The following is a 20,207-nucleotide window of genomic DNA, read 5'->3' as shown; positions in this document are numbered from 1 at the left end:
ATGAACTCCCTCTAAGAATAACTGCTTTACCTACTTGTATTTCAACCGACAATTTAGAGATTTAACTGATGAATGTTTTTTTACAGATAACATAACATTTATCATACCACCAGCAATGGCACACAGTACCTTCGAAATCCTTTCCCCATCTGGTGAGGTGCTTACGAAGAAACCTTTGGATAGAGAAGAAGTCGAAGCATATGTTATACCTATCTACGTTTCAGATTGGACTCATTCCATGACTTTATTTGATTCCACAACTTTGGTCATTAAAGTAACGGATGTCAATGACAATACTCCTAAATTCCAACCGGGATCCTGCTACCGACTTTCCGTTCCTGAAAACTCTGAAACTGCTGTAATCCACACGGTAACAGCAGAAGACCTGGATGAAGGTCCCAATGGGGACGTTTCCTACAGCATCACCAGTGGTAATAATGGAAACAAGTTCAGCGTTGATCCCAAATCTGGAGATATAACTTCCCGGCCTCTGGATAGGGAAAGTCAGTCCAGGTATTCATTGACCATCACTGCGCGGGATCGAGGAACACCAACATTACAAAGTTCCTGCAATTTGAGTATTTACGTCGAAGACCAGAATGATAATGACCCAAAATTTGATTTGTCGAAATATTCCACGGCCATTTTGGAGGACGTGCCAATAGACACTTCCGTGTTAACTGTTCATGCATCCGATGCTGATCTAGGAGTGAATGCTCGCATCATTTATTCTTTGGCCAACGAGAGCCATTGGTTATTTCGAGTGGATAATAAGACTGGACTTATTACTACTGCTGGGTAAGTTTTAATATACTGAGACAATTAACTTATTGAATTATTCCTTTTTCTCAATAGACTTGAATAATGTTTTATTCAAATACACATAAATCATTATGAGATTCATGAGATAAAAAGTTGCCCTAGACAACGACTTATGGGGGGCATCTAAAATTATTTGGAATCAGTGGTGCTATTTGAAGCATCACATTGAACACAAATTATAGCAAACTGTTTTTTGTCTTTCTACTTCTCCATATCCATACTAAACAATGTGAGAAACTTCCAAATAAAGAAGAAGAGTAATTAAGTTGAAAAATAATTGCTTTCTTCCTTTATTCGGAAGTTTTTTTTGTAAAAAGATGTATAGAAGTAAAAAGCCAAAAACGAATCTCTCCTGAAAATATTTACCAGTTTAATTTACAAGAATTATATTTATTGAAAAGTAAAAAATTTCACTCCAGAGATATATTTTGTTCATCCAGATTCTAATTAGATTTGAAAGTGTCCGATAGGGTCAATCACATTTTGACAGACAAGCAGAAATAACTTAACTTGTTTTGAAAGACAATTATTACATATTACATATTGATGTCAACTTTTTGTCTTCTCAGGCTCTTCGACAGAGAGCGCCACAACCTCTATAACTTCCTTGTAGTTGCTACTGATAGCGGAAAATACAACGCCAGGTCTCAAAGCGTGCCCGTGACCGTAAAAATAATGGACGTTAACGACAATAATCCTGTTTTCATCGAATACCCTTTCAAAGAAAAAGTGACCCCTTACATCCAACCAGGTCAGATGATCCTCAAAGTTTCTGCCAACGACGTCGACGAAGGTACCAACGCAGAAATTGTCTACAGTATCTTGAATGATAATTCTTACGGAAAGTTCAGGATCAATCCAAACACAGGCATACTGACCACTACTCAATCCTTGGCCAGCAACAAAGGAAAAGTTTCGTACTTGAACATTCTAGCCACTGATAAGGGAAATCCTCCTAGGAGCTCAACCGGTCTCATCGAAATCATGGTTGGGGACCTCCAAGAAGGTTCCCCATTGCTCAAATTTCAGAACGATACCTACACGATAACCGTTAGCGAAAGCGCGGAGCAGTTCCAAGATATAATACAGGTGGCAGCAGTGAGAACGGACGGCCGGCGTCAAAAAATTATCTACTCCATCGGCAGTGGTAATGAAGAAAACATCTTCGTTATCAATTCCAGTAGTGGCATAATTCAAGTGCGAGACCCAAAGAATTTGGACTACGAGCTGCATAAAGAGATTGTCCTGGTAGTCGAGGCTAGAACCGAAGGGAACCCGAATCTTCATGGGTACTGTAACGTCATTATTCAAATCACCGATGAAAACGATAACTCGCCGAAATTCACTCAGCAGCAGTATTCAGCCAGTGTTTGGGAGGGCAATAAGAAGGGAGCGTTCGTACTGCAGGTGGTTGCTTTTGATGCTGATGAAGGATCCAATTCTAGAATACTCTATCATATTGTGGATGGAAATCACGATAATGCTTTCAAGATTGAGCCTGCTTTTAGTGGTACATTGAAGACTAATATTGTCCTGGACAGAGAAATTCGTGATTTGTATAGGTAAGAATTAGTTTTATAGCTTCACCTGAAGATAAATCAAGATATACTTAGAGTTTTTCTTGAACCTGTTTTCCAATTTATCGATCTTTATTGCAAATCCTTGATCAATCTAATGGAAAGCTTAAAAATTAAGGCACCAAGTTGAAATAAACAATAAAGATTCTCATATTACAGTTATATTCACGTGTAGCAATGACAGCTTATTCTGATTCAGTAATACAGGCAATAATATGAGAGAAATAATTTCCACTTTTTTTTTAAGATTGACGGTGATAGCAACGGACGAAGGCATTCCCCAGATGACTGGCACAGCGAGAATCCGCATCAACGTCGTCGACGTCAATGATAACCAACCGACATTTCCACCACACAGTATCATTACCGTCAAAGAAGACACACCTGTAGGAACAGTTTTGACAATCGTTACGGCGAATGATGTTGACACATATCCTCCTCTCACGTATGCTTTTGCTGAGAAGAGCGACGTGGATGATTTGAAGTACTTCAGTATCGACAGATACAGTGGAAAGGTCGTGCTTAAGAAGAGTCTGGACTTTGAATTGTGGCAGGAGTGTAAACTAGAAATAGTAGCCTCAGATACGGCCCATGTGGCACACACTACGCTTACCATAAAAGTTTTGGACGTTAACGATAATGCACCGGTGTTTCTCCAGGCGTCATACGTGGCCAGTTTACCAGGTTAGTCTCAAATTTTTATTAAACTGTATAGAAGTGAATCTTCACTGGTATTTTTATATATGATGATTTCAAATGGCTTTTCGCTTTAGATAAAGCTTCAATTTGGCTGCTTGCGTATAGAAAATATTTCAGTTGGCAATTTTATTTCCGACTATGAATTTGGATTTCTATTTGATTTCTTTTGACTAATAATATTCGTGATTTTAAAATTATTATATTTTTATAAAACTTGAAAATGATACAGAAAATGGAAATATTGTATATGATATTACTCAAAACATACAAGCTATGTTGAGCTATTCATTCACAAGCCTACAGTTTATAGTTTTGTAATATACAACCCTTTAAAAATGCAGAGTAGGTCAATCTCATTCTGTTTTTCCAGCTACCCACTTTATTATCAATGTACATAATATACCTAATTGGCCCAAAAGTAGACAATGTTGTTGTTCATTTTCGAAAAGTTTTCAAATAAGATGTTACTTTCATCTCTTGAATACCTATATAACTGAACCTTCACCCCTTTTATCTATTTCCAAACATTTTTATTCAGAATAGATTTCAGATGTGTGTTGTGGCAGATTTCAAGAATTTGTTTGTTTGAAAATTTTGTAATAGTCAGCTGACTTTTTCGGATTTTGATTTGGCAGCTATATTTGGTTGGTATTTCATATATGATTCTCCAAAATCTGTTCCAAGTCACTATCAGTCATTTTCAACGCGATTAAATGAATGAAAATGGGTACACTCCATAAAAAATAAAGGACCATTAACAAGATAACAACCGATCCAAATAATTATTTTTTTCTTCAGATGGAAATTCTGCATCGCTCGTAGATATCGTCACCCTGAATGCAACAGACCCGGACACAGAAGAGAACGGAAAAATACGTTACTCCATAGTGAATATAACCCCAGGATTCGTGATCGGAGAAGATGATGGAATCCTGAGAACAAATCTTTCCACAGTTCTATCTCACACAGAAGACATTTTGTTGACTGTCAAGGCAACAGACATGGGAGATCCACTTCTACATTCCTTTGTTCCTGTTAGGATAAGGACTAATGTTGGTTCAGGATCTGGTCAGAAGTCGGTCAACAAGTTGGATTACAAGTAAGTTATATTTATTTCATAAATGAATCATCAAGGTAGAAAATTATGAATCATGTCTTCTACACAAAATGAAAAATTCATTTGAAAATTGCCATTCGTATATTTCATTTAAAATTGGTATATTTCAGTTAAAATTCGAAAAATCATAGAAAATAAACTTTTCCCTATTTACTTTGTATTCCAAACATTCGTTATGAAATTGAATCAGATATCATTCAAGGATTGCTACACAATATAATAAATGAAAGTGGTAAAATTTCACTTACATGGAGCACTGTCATCCTCAATAGTGAACATCTGATGTTTGGTCGTAAGGCATTTGCTTTATCGTCCCTTCAGCACCAAATCTGTATAACATTATAAGATGAAGCACTCAACTTATTCATATAGAGATAGCGAAGTAGAAAGTGAAACCCTTTTTTATCAAAATCAACTTTCGTCACATAAATACATTCGTGGTAATTTCTTCTTATAAAATCTCTTGAAAAAATCAACTTCATTATGTCGAATACGATTTGTGAAAAATTACAGGGATGTATAGATCACTAAGAGGGTAAGTTGAACTATATGGAGCAGTCATTAAAATCTAACATTGTCGTATAACGTCATGTACATTTCGGAGATTTCCATATAACACTTGGACATTTTTTTTCACAATAGTCTCCTATCCTCCAATGCGCATATATAAGTCCACCTTGTATATTGATATGATGCATAAATGATGCTGTGAGTAGTTTCTAACATATATCCTATTTTATATAATTTTTGTTCCAGAATCAACATACCTGAAAACACTACAAGAGGTTTCACAATCATACATTTAGCAAAACCACCACAACACAATGAAGTCACCTTCTTCAGAATCGTGGATGGAAATGACGACGGCCTGTTCGAAATATCCAACCCTTCGGGAGCGGTCATATTAGTGAAACCTTTGGACAGAGAACTTCAAGAAATCCACAACTTAAAAATTTCCGCCGATGAATCAAACTTGGTTATTATGCACGTGAGGGTCAATGTGGATGACTCTAATGACAATGCTCCTATTTTCCAATCCACCGATAATGAAAAAACTGTTAGTGAAAATCTGGCGGTGGGTTCCAAAGTAGATACCATCATCTCAACGGATGCGGATCAGCCTAACTCACCAAACTCAGAAGTCGTGTATGACATAACGTCGGGCAACGATGAAGGAAGTTTCAGAATAGACTCAAAGACTGGCGTAATTTACGTTAACAAATCCCTTGATTACGACCAGGGTAAAACGGAGTACAATCTTATAATTAGAGCGTGTGACAAAGGGACACCAGTACTCTGCACACTCAATACTTTTCTGATCATCCTGCAGGACGAAAACGATAACGAACCCAAGTTTCCAGTCGCCGAATACTTGGAGTTCGTTGGCGAGAACGAACCAATTGGTACTGTCATATTCACAGCCCATGCAACCGACTTGGATCGAGGATTCTTCGGCGCTGTCAATTATTCCATAGTTGGCTCGAATAACTATGCTCAATTAGATACCTCTTGGAAGTTGTTCAGGATAGATTCTTCCACGGGGATGGTAACCACCGCAATAGGTTTCGATTACGAGCAGCGGAGTCGATACAATTTTATGATACAAGCTACAGATGTTGGTGGAAAGTATTCCTTGGTGAGAGTAAGAGTTGAAATCGAAGGAAAAGACGAGTTTTATCCGCAGTTTACGGAAAGATCTTACAAATTTACTCTGCCGATATCAAGTGCTCTCCCAGCAGGTTACGTAGTCGGGCATGTTACAGCTACAGACAGAGATAAGGGCCCCGATGGTCGGGTGGTTTACCAATTGAATACTCAACACTCGATATTCAAAGTCAATCGGACTACTGGAGATATAATGATCAAAAAGAAATTCGACTATTCGGAACTGCCAACTCCAGGACGAGAAATGAGCTTGGTGATCATCGCTAGTTCCGGAAGGCAAGGTTCCCTGACGAACACGACCGTGGTAGAAATCATCCTGGATCCGCTGGCAGATCCTGGTACCAACTTGGCGATCAACAGAGAGAACAGCACAACGGTATCTGCCACGAATGGTGGAATAGCAGACTGGGCGTTGGGACTCTTGATAGCACTGCTTCTTCTCATCATTACCTTCGGAGCAGTGTTCGTGTTTCTCCACATGAGGAACAAGCGTAATAGAAAAATCAACAAACCGAACCTCAGCTCGGAGACTGTTTCCACGTCCAATAACTACGTGGACCCGAGCGCTTTCGACACTATTCCCATCCGGGCTGGTGTAGGTGCTATTCAAGGTGGAAACAACCAGTTTGCCCCACCGAAGTATGACGAAATTCCGCCCTACGGCGCTGGACATCCCGCGAGTTCCAACTCAGGAGCTGCTACGACTTCGGAACTTTCTGGATCCGAACAGTCCGGTTCAAGCGGCAGGGGGTCTGCCGAAGAAGGAGAAGATGGCGAAGACGAAGAAATCAGAATGATCAACGAAGGCCCTCTTCAGAGGGACTCTGGCATCCACCGACAGAACGACGATGACAACCTCTCGGATGTTTCGGTGAGGAACACACAAGAGTATCTGGCGAGGTTGGGCATCATTAACAACAGCAACTCAAGTCATCCACAGACTGCATCCAGGTTATGTGCTGATCCTCGTGCTGGCACGAGCAAGGAGAACATCCACCACCATCAATCGGTGCCTTTGGATAATCTTCACATATTCGACGAAGAAGGCAATGAGAACGATATTACAAATATGATCTACGCGAAGTTGAACGATGTCGCAGGGAGCGACAGGGGCAGCTCGACGAACGAAGGAGGCGCTACGAATCTCGCGTCAACGATGGATCACGTGATGGGTATGGGAGGGTATGGAGACGTGCCAACGGTGACCCACCAGCCGTCCATGAACGGATCCTTGAGCTCCATAGTGCACAGCGAAGAAGAACTGGCGGGGAGTTACAACTGGGACTATTTACTAGACTGGGGTCCCCAGTATCAACCCCTGGCTCACGTGTTCTCAGAGATTGCAAGACTGAAAGACGATACGGCATCCGTTCACAGTGGTGCTAGTGGGACTTCTAGTGTTAGGAGTAAAAACTCGGCGGCTCTCGCGAAGAACATTCCTCCACCGCTGATTACCAGCGTGGCTCCCAGGTCGATAGCGATGCCTCTATTGAGCTCTAGAGGCGTGTCCAGTCACCACAACGTGGGGCACAACCAGATGATGATGCTGCCGAGGTCGCCCATCAATCACGACGCGTCCGGGGCCACGTTTAGCACTTCCACGGCAATGTCGCCTAGTTTTTCGCCCTCGCTGTCGCCCTTAGCAACTAAATCGCCGTCGGTTTCACCCCTGGTGGCACCTGGTTTGCCTACATCGCATCACGTGATGACGAGACAGTCTGCGCAAAGGAACAAGTCCGTTGTCGATACCGAACTGAGAATATGATGCGGTGTGCGTTTTAAGTTAAGTGCGATTGGCTGTGCTCTCAATACAGACTGACAGTTTTAGAAGACTTTCAATTCGATTTTTGTAAATTCGTGTATATAGATGTAGTGATGAAATGCTCATTTAGGTAGCGAAACTGCCGGCCATTCTTAGCCATGACGATTACTAACAGTACCCCAGTTTGTTATATTTTCAAATGCCCAAACAATTGTATTGAGTAGAAACTGATTTTTGTTCTGAGGATTTGTTAAATATGATTGGTTATTTATTATATAATTTACATTATCTCTAATCGTTTTATGCAGTTTTCAAAATTTAAATGCTTTAAAATGTTATTTCAAAACAATGGAATTTTTTAGCTATCTCTTTTGTACAAGCCAGCCAAACCTAGGTTTTCATCTAATAATAACTTCAATTTTTGTTATGGGGGGATCCATCATTCTTAGTTTTCGGGAAAACGCATGATACTTATTCTCATCCACTTGAAATAGATTACTCAATCAACCTTGTTTGATAAGGATTTAGTTTGGAACACATTTTTTTTGAAGAGTTGACTATTATGTGCATTTGTCATCAGCGTCAGTTGTCATATAATACTGATGATTATATTATTCTTTTTGAAACAATGTTTTTTTTTGTATTTATTTTTCATTTAGTTTTGAATATTATAGCTGATCAAACTATTTTTATGACAAGTAACCCTAATAATAGATTCACCAATCAGACAACTCAGAAAGAATAAATGAAAACCCTTATTTGTAATATATTGATTTCTTTCTTGTTTCATATTTTCTAATATGTTGTTTCACTATTGTTTTGTGTTTTCCATTTTTCTAATAATAGTTCTCAGCTGATTTTGTATTTGCAAGTCTTTTTATAATTCTCTAACATTTTCAGATGTCTTTCCTTTTCTATTTCTCCAACTTTTTTTTTAATTTGATTCAGTTCATTTTCGAACTTTGTTTTATAGTAAATTGAATGCTAATGATTACTGTCAAATATCCACCTGATAAATTTATTACATGAAATATTCACCTGGCTATGATAGATAAGTAAATATTTCAGATATTCACCTATTTATCTAGGATAGATAGCTAGATTATTCTATCTAGGATAGATAGAACAGTTTGTTATATTTTCAAATGCCCAAACAATTGTATTGAGTAGAAACTGATTTTTGTTCTGAGGATTTGTTAAATATGATTGGTTATTTATTATATAATTTACATTATCTCTAATCGTTTTATGCAGTTTTCAAAATTTAAATGCTTTAAAATGTTATTTCAAAACAATGGAATTTTTTAGCTATCTCTTTTGTACAAGCCAGCCAAACCTAGGTTTTCATCTAATAATAACTTCAATTTTTGTTATGGGGGGATCCATCATTCTTAGTTTTCGGGAAAACGCATGATACTTATTCTCATCCACTTGAAATAGATTACTCAATCAACCTTGTTTGATAAGGATTTAGTTTGGAACACATTTTTTTTGAAGAGTTGACTATTATGTGCATTTGTCATCAGCGTCAGTTGTCATATAATACTGATGATTATATTATTCTTTTTTGAAACAATGTTTTTTTTTGTATTTATTTTTCATTTAGTTTTGAATATTATAGCTGATCAAACTATTTTTATGACAAGTAACCCTAATAATAGATTCACCAATCAGACAACTCAGAAAGAATAAATGAAAACCCTTATTTGTAATATATTGATTTCTTTCTTGTTTCATATTTTCTAATATGTTGTTTCACTATTGTTTTGTGTTTTCCATTTTTCTAATAATAGTTCTCAGCTGATTTTGTATTTGCAAGTCTTTTTATAATTCTCTAACATTTTCAGATGTCTTTCCTTTTCTATTTCTCCAACTTTTTTTTTAATTTGATTCAGTTCATTTTCGAACTTTGTTTTATAGTAAATTGAATGCTAATGATTACTGTCAAATATCCACCTGATAAATTTATTACATGAAATATTCACCTGGCTATGATAGATAAGTAAATATTTCAGATATTCACCTATTTATCTAGGATAGATAGCTAGATTATTCTATCTAGGATAGATAGGTTAATATTTTATGTGAAAATTTATCAAGTATAAATTTGTCAGGTAATGATAGTCCTTAGGTTTCAACGACACATAATTTGTTTAGTCAGTATGATGACGCCTAAAAATGCTATTAGGTATATAGCGAAACACGTGTCGCGGTTTTGTAATCTGTCATCTGGAAATCTCACATTGAAGTGTGTTTTTTGAATAAGTGATAATGGATTCTCATCAAGTATCAGTCAGTGTTGTCTAAAATATTGAAATGTGCACATACTATTTCGAAACAACTGAAAATAATTGACATAATATGGGGCAATTATTTTTTCCTTAAATTTACTGAAAATCACTCTCTTCTCAATTCCTCGTATTTTTTTGTCGAATCGAGTATTGTTCGATATGATGTAAGCTTTAAATTATTGAGTATTGTGTAGATATTGTATTTAAATTTTTATACATCTTTGAGTAGTTGTAAGGAATCTAAATTATTTCAAATTGAACTGTTAACCAAATTTCTAGGCATTGTAATTGTTTCTATTGTTTACTGTTGTAAGTGAACGAGTAAAAATACTGATACTGATATCAGTTTGTAGAAAATGTACAAAATGAATAAATAAATTTATTAATGAATGGTTGTATGATTTTCGAAATATTTCGAACTCTTATCGAAATTAAAATAAAAGGAGATGATACTACTTTTCAATCAAAAAATCAGTCTCATATTGAGGTGTCCTTATAATTAGACTGGAAATTATAAAGAGTCGATAAGAAAATGACAAGGAGTGATTTCGAAAAATAATATTTGATTTATGAAAAATTTTAAATATCAGGATTAAACATTTTTCAATAATTTTATCCTTGATATGATACATACAAAAAATAATAATGCAATCTCAAACTTTCCATTGAATTGAGATGAAAAATCTAAAACCATTGAAATATTGTGAATCAGTAACAAAATAGTTGTTGAGTAAAAACTCACTTGTATTGTAGAAGGAGAGGGTCCCTGCTATAGGCTCATGTCTCTTGAGGGTTTATCATAGAGGATCTTTAACTCAACTGAATACCTGAATTTTGTTTACCTGCGATAATGTGGGTATCAAAATGGAGAAATCTGGAGTTCATAAGCTGTCCAGAATGTAATAGTGCTTCTGTAGGACAATGCAACCGAAATTTTTCAAAACGTTATTCCGTACCTACATGAAAGATCCTTAAGACTCGGTGAAAATGGAATGCAACCACAAGTTCCCGAATCTGAACGATACGAAAATTTTGTACTAGGCACAATGCAAATTAGTGTTCCCAGGCAGATAAACAAAATTCAGGTAAGTACTCAATTAAGTGTATGACTATCTGTTACTACCTACAGTGGTGTATAGATATATAAGGTTTAACATTGTTAATTATATCAGTTTATTGTTTTCGTTTGAAAATGTTCTTATAGAAGCAAGGCCGTAGCGGAAAAAAGACCAGGGTGGGGAGGGAATCCAAATTTTCCCAACCCCACCAGAAAAATTTACCAACTTTCGAAAAAATGAAAGCCGAGGGATTGATTACCACTATAATATATTAATTTTCTCACTTAGCTATCCAAAGATTGGCTGAATGCTTATGACCGTTAGGGTATGCACAAACAAAAATAAATGTTGGTGGAACACCAAGGACCTTGGTCCTTGGACCATGTATAGGACAAATGAAAGAAAACAACACTTTAATAATAGTGTGCTTATTGTTTTCTATTATTATTTTTTCTATCTTCACGGCCCGAAATTTCCCAACTTTTCCGAATCGAAAAAACAGCGAAAAGTTGAGAATTTCGTAAAATTGTCACTAAAAAATTTGTGGACTGTCTTGGGAGAAACAAAACTTTTTTGAAGTTTTCAAACAACGCAGAATTACAAAGTATGGGATCTTCAAGTTATGCATATTGGGAAATCCCGACCTTCTCCTGGTTCTTTCCCTTTTCTTATTACCTCTCTTCTTTTCTTTTCTCTCATTTTTATTCTTTTAATTTTTATTCATTTTTTTACTATTATTTTTTTCAATCTTCACGGCCCAAAATTTCCCAACTTTTTCCCAAGTCGAAAAGGCAGACGGCGACGGCCCTGTATAGAAGGAAACTGCAGTAATGATAGTTAGATATATACAAAAAAAGTGGTATAAAAACATAAGTTTTATTTCTCATTTTTCATGATCAATAAATTTGTTCAAATCACTTCAGAAATAAATTATATTTACAAAAATTTTCATTCTGTTTTATGTTCATTATTATATTTCACTTGAAATGTCATTAAGGTATTTCTTTCACATTGTAATGTGACTTAGTTGTCGGCATCTTCAGAAGTAAAAAAACTGCCTCTTCTTCTTGGTACTCCTGAAGATTCCAACTACTGGTGTCAACGATTCAGTCATTCGATAAAAACCGGGTTTCAATAAATGTCTAGACGCCTAGAATAGTGAATGTATCAAAATGATATGTAGTACAGGTAAATGGTATGTGATGAGGAGATTTTTTGCACATTTTTCACTTTCTGGTAACTTCGTCCGAAATAGCTGCAGTTTTTAATGTTTAGACGGACCACCCTGTATATTTTCAAAAATTTCTGTTTTTACATTCATTTTTAGAGTTAATTTCAATATTGCGGCCATGATCGCACTTAAACTACCTAATCTGACCATCTTGGGTGATGTCAGAAAATCAGATCGATCGATAAGTTATAATGTGGCAAAATTATCTTTTCGTGTCCAAATGGCTATTATTTTCTGACGAACATATTCCGAGAAAAATATTTTATATATTAATGTATTTGAAATTGGATTAAAAATGAATAAGATCAATGTTACACAAGTTCGGAATTCCATTGTCTTAACCCTTTGTGGACGGAATTATTTTTTTTCGAATTATTCCGAAATTGAATAATCTTAAGGGTATATCGGGACAAGAAAAAACAGAAAACTGATGAAATTTTGTTATATTTTGAATATTTTTCGAAAAAACAGGTGGTTATCCTATGGAACCACTAGGCCACAAACAAATTGTTAAATAACATGAAATGGAATGAAACAGTTCCTCCCTTCAGAAAGACATACCTACATTACATGCAGTACAGTGCCATTTTGTGCGATGAGGTACTGCTTTGGTACTGCAATGTGAACAACGTACTTCAGTTCCATGCTTAGGCATATGAGCAGCTTTATCAGTTCTTATTTCTATAGGAACTCGTACTTTGAACTTGTTGCTGGTATACTTGGCTTATTCGTGCTTCTTCTCCCTAATTGCGGCATTTTTGGGTCAGCTCCAATCAAACCAATCTTTCACTAATTTTTCACACTTCACTTCTGTGTTCGTTCCATCTTTTTGTTTCCTTTTCACAGTTTACTCATTCTCCAATTTGAATCACCTCTATTCATTTTTTTCTTCGTTTTGAGATCACCCGGAATACCTTTTCTGTCTTTTCTAGCTGTTCCACATGCGTAAATCTTGTCTTGGAGCAAGTCACATTGTAATTCTACAGAATTAAAATAATCAACAAAATAAACTTAATAATTTTTCCGACCAAATCTCTCGTGAGGTCATTTATAATTCTCGTTCCAAGATTCTGCTCCCTCAAATCATTGACTTTTCCAGTATAGATTGTATAGATGATAGTATAGATGAAATTGGCAGACGTAGCCTGACTGTTCAGCACATACCCGTACTTTGTACCCTCTCTTTATGGGTTTCATGGGCATATATGAGGGGTAAATCATCTTCACTGTGAAAATCATCATTTTCATCACGAATATCTTCTTGGCCATCAAAAATATCGTCCTGATCTTCTAAAATATGGTCTACTTCATCTGAATCGAGTACCATGTCCATCTCAATATCTAAATCCCCATACTCTGAAACATCAGATCCCTCCGATGGAATATTCTCCAGCAAATTGTAAGCATCATCACTAGTTATTCCACTCAAATCGAAATTTCTATTCATCTTGAGAACCTGCAAAAAATAATCATCATTACCCATCTATCGGCGTAGTGGCACCAAACGGAACCACCAATCAAAATACCAAATATAACTCAGTTATTCACATATTTCACAACAATGCATTAGGCAACACAAAGGAGTACTTATTTATGAACAAATAAAAATTTTACATACCTTATAATAACCTCAGACAGTTTGCATAATTCGCATTGAAAAACGTTACACTTGCACATCAGCAAACGCGCCAAATATCTGTTGTTTACCAATTCTGAATCCCCACTTCAATTCTGCCGATGAAATATACGATGTAAGCATCGCTTTGAACCAGGTGGTTCCAGCGCTCGATCACTCCGCCGGTAGGGATAAATTTATAAATTGGTGGTCCCAAAGTGGAACCACTGAGCCACAAAGGGTTAAAACAGAATTGAAATTTATTAATGAATAAATGAACGGATTGTCAGAATTATCAAAAATACTAAAATAAAACGAAGCGAAATATTTGATTGAGATGGTTAAAACCGAAATAATATCAATCTGGACAAAAATGAACAACAAAAACTGCAAAACAACAATTTCCAAATAGGTGTTAGAATACAACAAAATTGTAAGGTCCACTAGCGTTCAGTTCAGTTCTATATGTTAACCTATAGGTTAACATATAGATGAAACTATTTCGTCGAATTTCCAGATCAATATCATTCGAATATAACTAGCTCCAGTCATTGGGATTCTATATAAAATAAGAAATCATATTTCTTTGAAACATCTTAGAAGTAACTAAACATCTACACAGCGTGTTCCAACGAAAACTTGACCCCCCTGTAAGTCAGAAACGGATGTGTAATCGAAAATTTCAAAAAACATGTCAATTTTTATTTCTAGGGGGACTAATTCTGATATGGAAATCATACTCAAAACTTCACCCTGTGGTCAGCAAGTACTCCACCCCTATTTTTTGAATGGCATGGGGGGTCGAGTGACAACATCTGAAAAGTCTTTTGTTCCTCTATTACCTCCGTAATCTTTTCGAAATTGGTTCATACGTTATTGAGAAATTAAATGTTGAATGTTGAACGTTATTTAAGAAAAAACAGAAAATTCGATGTCGCTTACCTACTTTATTGAGGAAATCAACAAAAGTAATATCAATGGCAACACAATCAACGGATAAAGTGTTCAAAATGACCTCTATCTAGTTCTACAATAATATAGTCAGTCTACTTTCGAAAGCGTTCATAAGCGATAAACATAAAAGATATTGTCGTTGCTAACAGATTTCTGAAATCTGTAAGAAAATTCTTATGTAATCTGGAGCCCTACAATACTGATGAATATTTTCTGGCCTGTGGAAATTTATGAAACAAAATTTTATTTAAAATTGCGCTATGCATTTATAGAAATTATCTTTACTTTCAGTAATCATGCGCAATATGACGCACATTTTAATATGTTTGTAATCGTGTTTGAAACTTGAAGCAATTCATTTCGAATGCTTCATTTTTAGATTTATATGTACACATATTTGATATCTTTACAATTTTCCTTTTGACGTATTTCTCAGACAAAAATTTTCTGCCACTCCTGTGAATGATTATAAAATACTCTGTTGAAATAAATGTATCTATCTATCTATCTATTTATCTATCATTACATTATTGAAGAAGTCCGGAGTCAGAAATCGGCATTCCCAAACAATCCAAGTATACTTGATATGGGGTCAAACCAGAAACCGGTCGTATAAATAAAATTTAGCAGTAATAATTAGACAAAAGTATTTTTATTCATTTAATTAAAGTGATCATGAATTACCATAAAATAAACAAGTCATCAAACACCCATATGCAAGAATTCATAATACGAATCATCCATCAATACGTTAAACAGTTAATGGATAAGTTTCGAACTTCAGGTTCTGTTCACAACAGAAAACATGAAGTATCCCATCTTGTCAGAAATGACGGAGTTGAAGATGCAGTTTTAGGATATGTAGCAAATGGATAATCGACAATCTATCAGATTGTCTGGTGTATCAGCTACTAGTGTTTTTTGGATTTTGAAAGCCTACAATATTCCATCCTTTAAAAATATGGCTAGTTCAGGAATTAAACGAAAATGATCCTGATCGTCGACTTCATTTTGTGGGGTGTTCAGCGAGAAATTGACCAATAACCCAAACAATACATGTTTTTCAGACGAAAGTTCTTTCATGTTGAATGGTGAAGTGAATAGACATAATTGTCATTACTGGAGCGATGTGAATCCTCATTTGGTGACGGAAACACATTCACAAACTTCACAAAAATTGAATGTTTGGGCCGGCATTCTTGGTTATTATATTGTTGGACCATTCTTCATTTAAGGTAATCTCAATGGAGACACATACTTAAATCTATCACAAGACTGTGTAGATCCTATGATTACACATATTTTAGAAAATTATGACAATTTAGTAAAAAATGAACTAACATTCCAGCAGGATGGTGCACCCCCACATTTTGATGTTCGGGTGAGATAGTTTTTGGGCGAACGTTTTGCAATGCGTTGGATAGGCAGAAGGGGTCCGGTGGAGTGGTCAGCTAGATCATCTGATCTCACACCGATGGACTTCTTTCTGTGGGAACACCTGAAGTCGAAAGTGTACTCTATTAAGCCTACAAATCTAGAAGATCTGTGACAGATGATTGTTCGGGAATGTCGATTGCTGACTCCAGACATCTTGAATAATGTACGGAACGCTTTCGAGAGTAGACTGTATTATCGACAACAAATATTATTTGTTGTCGATTTCCGCATTAAAATGAACGACAGCGAATTTTCTGTTATTTCTTGAATAAAACGCTCAACATTCAATTTCTCAATAACGAATGAACCAATTTCGAAAAAAATTTGCAGAGGTAATAGAGGGACAAAAGACCTTTCAAATTATGTATCACTTGACCCCCCATGCCATTGAAAAAAATATGGGGGGTAGTTACTGACCGCAGGGGAGTGAAGTTTCGGCTATGATTTTCATATCAGAATTAGTTCCCCTTGAAATAAAAATTGTCGTGTCCTTTGAAATTTTCGATAACACATCCGTTTCTGACTTACAGAGGGCCAAGTTTCCGTTAGAACTCCCTGTATAAAATACAGCGTTCACTTGATATCGATACTAATGAATTTGAAGTATGCAATTTTTGCAGTCTATTATAAAAAAATCAAAAACATTTCACTATGTGGAATTGGTCTAGAAGAAGTTTTGTAAATAGAAAGACCAATTCCACATTTGCAAACCACCTTTTAGCAGAAGGACATGAGTTCAAATATGAATACGATGTGTTACATTTAGAAGAGAAGAATTTGAAACTCAATCTCCTAGAATGCTTTGAAATCAATAGATTCAGGAATTCGGGTAATTTACTGAATGATCAATTAGAAAATAATTCCCTGTTACTAAATATTTTTGCAAATGTGGAAACCGGGACATAAGCTCAGATAATTTAATTAATTACAAACAGGTAAAAATCAGGTACTCGAAATGTAGGTACTTCAAATTGTAAAATAAGGTATATTAAGCGTTGAATATGTAGAATATAGTTAGTAAAGACACGCCCGAAGAAGTCATTGTATGACAAAACACGTGTTGCTTTTTTGTAAAATTGTTTAGTGAAAATCTCACAATAAAGTGTTTTTTGAAAACGTTTGCATGAATAGTCTTTACAAATGTTTCATTCAGAAAGTAAAGTTCTGTACTGAAATTAATTGCAAGGCAATATGTTCTTATTCTGGGAGTGGATATATATAGTTTTGAATGAATACATTTTGTAACAAGATATTGGTTGGGCGTATGTAGCAGTGGTGTGGGCAAACTATTTAATTTGCACAGAAATGAAAAATGATACAGAATTGATATAAATTACACAAGGAGAAGTATAGAAAATGTAAAATAATTAATGAAGAAAAGATAAATGAAACTTTGTATGTTTTTTACCACTTTTATTTGTAACTAACGTTACTGCAGTTTCGTCCTATAAGGACATTTTCAAACTTATACAATGAAGTTTATTATTTGTATATATACATTTTTAAACTTATACAATAAAGTTTATACTTATACAATAAACTTTATTTATTGTATACGTTTGAAAATGCAGAAACTGCAGTAACGTTAGTTACAAATTAAAGTGGTAAAAAACATCATGATTTCCTACCACGTAGTAACGGCTACATCCATCAATTTATTACAACAATTAAGTATTCAGAAGATATTATGGAAAAACTCACTCTTAGTCTATTACAAGGAAACAGAAAAAAATATCATTCCTCTAGGGACTTGTGTGCAAGCTATTTGAATAAAAACCAAAGATATTTATGATTTTCATTACAGCTTTGTTAAGAGTTTATTTCGAAATTCATTGCTGGCTTCCTTTCCTTTGGAAAATTCCCACATTTTTTTGTATAAGTAGAAAGTCAATACCTTATTTTCCTAAAAATTCATCTTTCCTAATTTTAATTCAAACTTACATTACCTTCCAATGGAATCAGACATAGAGTTTTTATAATAAAATGCAAATTAAAAATGCTTCAAATCTTGCATTGCTATAACTATCAGGACAACTTATTCCATCAGTGGTTTGAACGAAATTGATATAAACCCTAGTGTGTACCTTGAACACTTCCATATCTGAAAACTTTGTTGAAATCACTTGATTATGTAAATTTATCCAACAGCTGAGATAATTTGACATATTAAAAAAGATTGACTTCAAAAAAGATTCTTCATTTCTGAAATAATATTTGTTGAAGGCTATTTCTGTAATAATTATCAGTCATTACCCATGTGAGATAGGTAGCTAACTCAAATCTCACTAATCAAATATGTATAAATGAGGGCCATAAATTGTCCAGTCAATGAATTCCAAATCACTTGAATAAATAATATAGAATCCAAAATTGGTAATCATACCAACATACTAAAAAACTGGGAGCTGGGAGTGTAGATGTGGCGCTTCTAGTAATAGGGGAGCCCACGATGCAAAATGGGGATTTACTCGAGCGTCATTGAGACATATTAGGTTGCAAAGCTTAGATGATAAGAAGAAAAAAATCGGTGGGGGAAGCGGCTATTGATTTTTAAATATGTAAGAAAATACTGTTGCATGGACATACTCAAGCGCGTCAGATATTGATAGCATCAATGTCCTACGTATTTTTAATAATGTTCGTAAGTAAATCTGATCGTTTGCATGATGCGGGTGGTTGTACCAAAGGGTTGAAAGTGAAAAGAAAAAAATATATTCGAGCGCGTCAGATTTTCTAAGGGGGTGTAAAAAAACTCTCATTCAATAATCTGACGATTTCGATCTGAAGTAAACTTGCGGCCATTATTATAATTAGCAAAAAAAATCGCCATTTTGAAATACTCAAGCGCGTCAGATTGAGATATATATCGTTCATCTTTATGTTCTAGACGTGCAGTCTCATAATCTGACGATTATCTAGAGGGATTCGCCTAATCTGACAAAAAAAAAATATTTTTTTTAAATCATCGAACTTAATTAATTGAAAAGCTCAGGAAATAGCATGCAAATAAATAAGTGTATATTTTTCAAGTAGAATACTTGTATTTATAAAAAATAATAAAAAAATGCTCAACAAATTTTATTTTTTTTTATAATCAATTGATTAATGAATCTTCATCACGAACGAGTCTCTGTGATCAGCTGTGATGGCGTCATGGCAACAGAATTCAGAGTGGGGACGAAATGAGAGAGTAATAGTGAGAGAAAAAGTGAAAGAGGAATAGAAACTCGCAGAGGGAAATATAAGTATCACACAGCTGCACGCGTGTGAATTTTTGTTATTTTGGCTTGCGGAAATCTTCAGATTATATATTTTTCGTTATCCTTGAATTATTTCCTTCAAAATAAAAAAAAATTAGCTACGCTTGAGAATGTTGAAATGAATTTAATTTTTTACAACTTTGCTGCCCTCCCCTTTCTTTACGTCACTCTCAAATCGACAGATTACTGTGATATACACTTTTTAGCATGTAATTAACTCACCCTACCTTAATCTGACGCGCTCGAGAATTTCTGATGATCAATTTTTTTTACTAATCTGATCCTTCATCCTTCACGGGCGGCCTTATATATAGGGCTCATATTTGGTGGAGGTACTTAACGGGTACAAGGTATCCCCCTGTATATTAATCTGCCGCGCTTTAGTAAATCCCGAAATCCCCGTTTGGGCTCCCCCATTATATTTTCAAAAAAATAACTATATGCTGAATTGATCACCATAAAATTTCCCACAAAATGTTTCCATGTAATACGTATTTAAAATATTCTCAAGATAATGAGAAAATGTTCAGAATATTGTAATATGTCGATATCATTTACATCTAGTGACACCATACATTAGTTCAGCTTCCGAAACAGGTAGGTACTGCATAGCAAGCAATTCCTGGTTTTCGGCAGCAGAACCGTACTCCATATATGGTGGTGTTGGCAGTGACAATGAATGATATTTTGTCTTATCACATATCCCAATCTCATTATTT

At 35.3% G+C, this 20,207-nt stretch overlaps 1 protein-coding gene across 5 annotated transcripts in view; it reads left to right on the top strand.

The window, feature by feature from the left end:
• ds (dachsous cadherin-related 1) overlaps positions 1 to 8,258 on the top strand; it is a 456,386-nt gene extending 448,128 nt beyond the window's left edge. For all 5 annotated transcript variants that reach the window (XM_074181624.1, XM_074181623.1, XM_074181625.1 and 2 more), the window contains 5 exons: positions 87 to 798; positions 1,392 to 2,384; positions 2,647 to 3,083; positions 3,897 to 4,197; positions 4,972 to 8,258. In XM_074181624.1, coding sequence (XP_074037725.1) covers positions 87 to 798; positions 1,392 to 2,384; positions 2,647 to 3,083; positions 3,897 to 4,197; positions 4,972 to 7,645 — 5,117 coding nt within the window. In that variant the 3' untranslated portion in view covers positions 7,646 to 8,258. The remainder of the gene's footprint in view (positions 1 to 86; positions 799 to 1,391; positions 2,385 to 2,646; positions 3,084 to 3,896; positions 4,198 to 4,971) is intronic.
• Positions 8,259 to 20,207: the final 11,949 nt, after the last annotated feature.

This window comes from Leptinotarsa decemlineata, unplaced genomic scaffold (genome assembly GCF_025532065.1).
Source record: "Leptinotarsa decemlineata unplaced genomic scaffold, Ldec_3_MD MMD2_tig00026314_RagTag_RagTag, whole genome shotgun sequence".
NCBI lineage: Eukaryota > Metazoa > Arthropoda > Insecta > Coleoptera > Chrysomelidae > Leptinotarsa > Leptinotarsa decemlineata.
The sequence above is the reverse complement of the archived record's forward strand: the minus strand, read 5'-3'. Positions and strand labels throughout refer to the sequence as shown.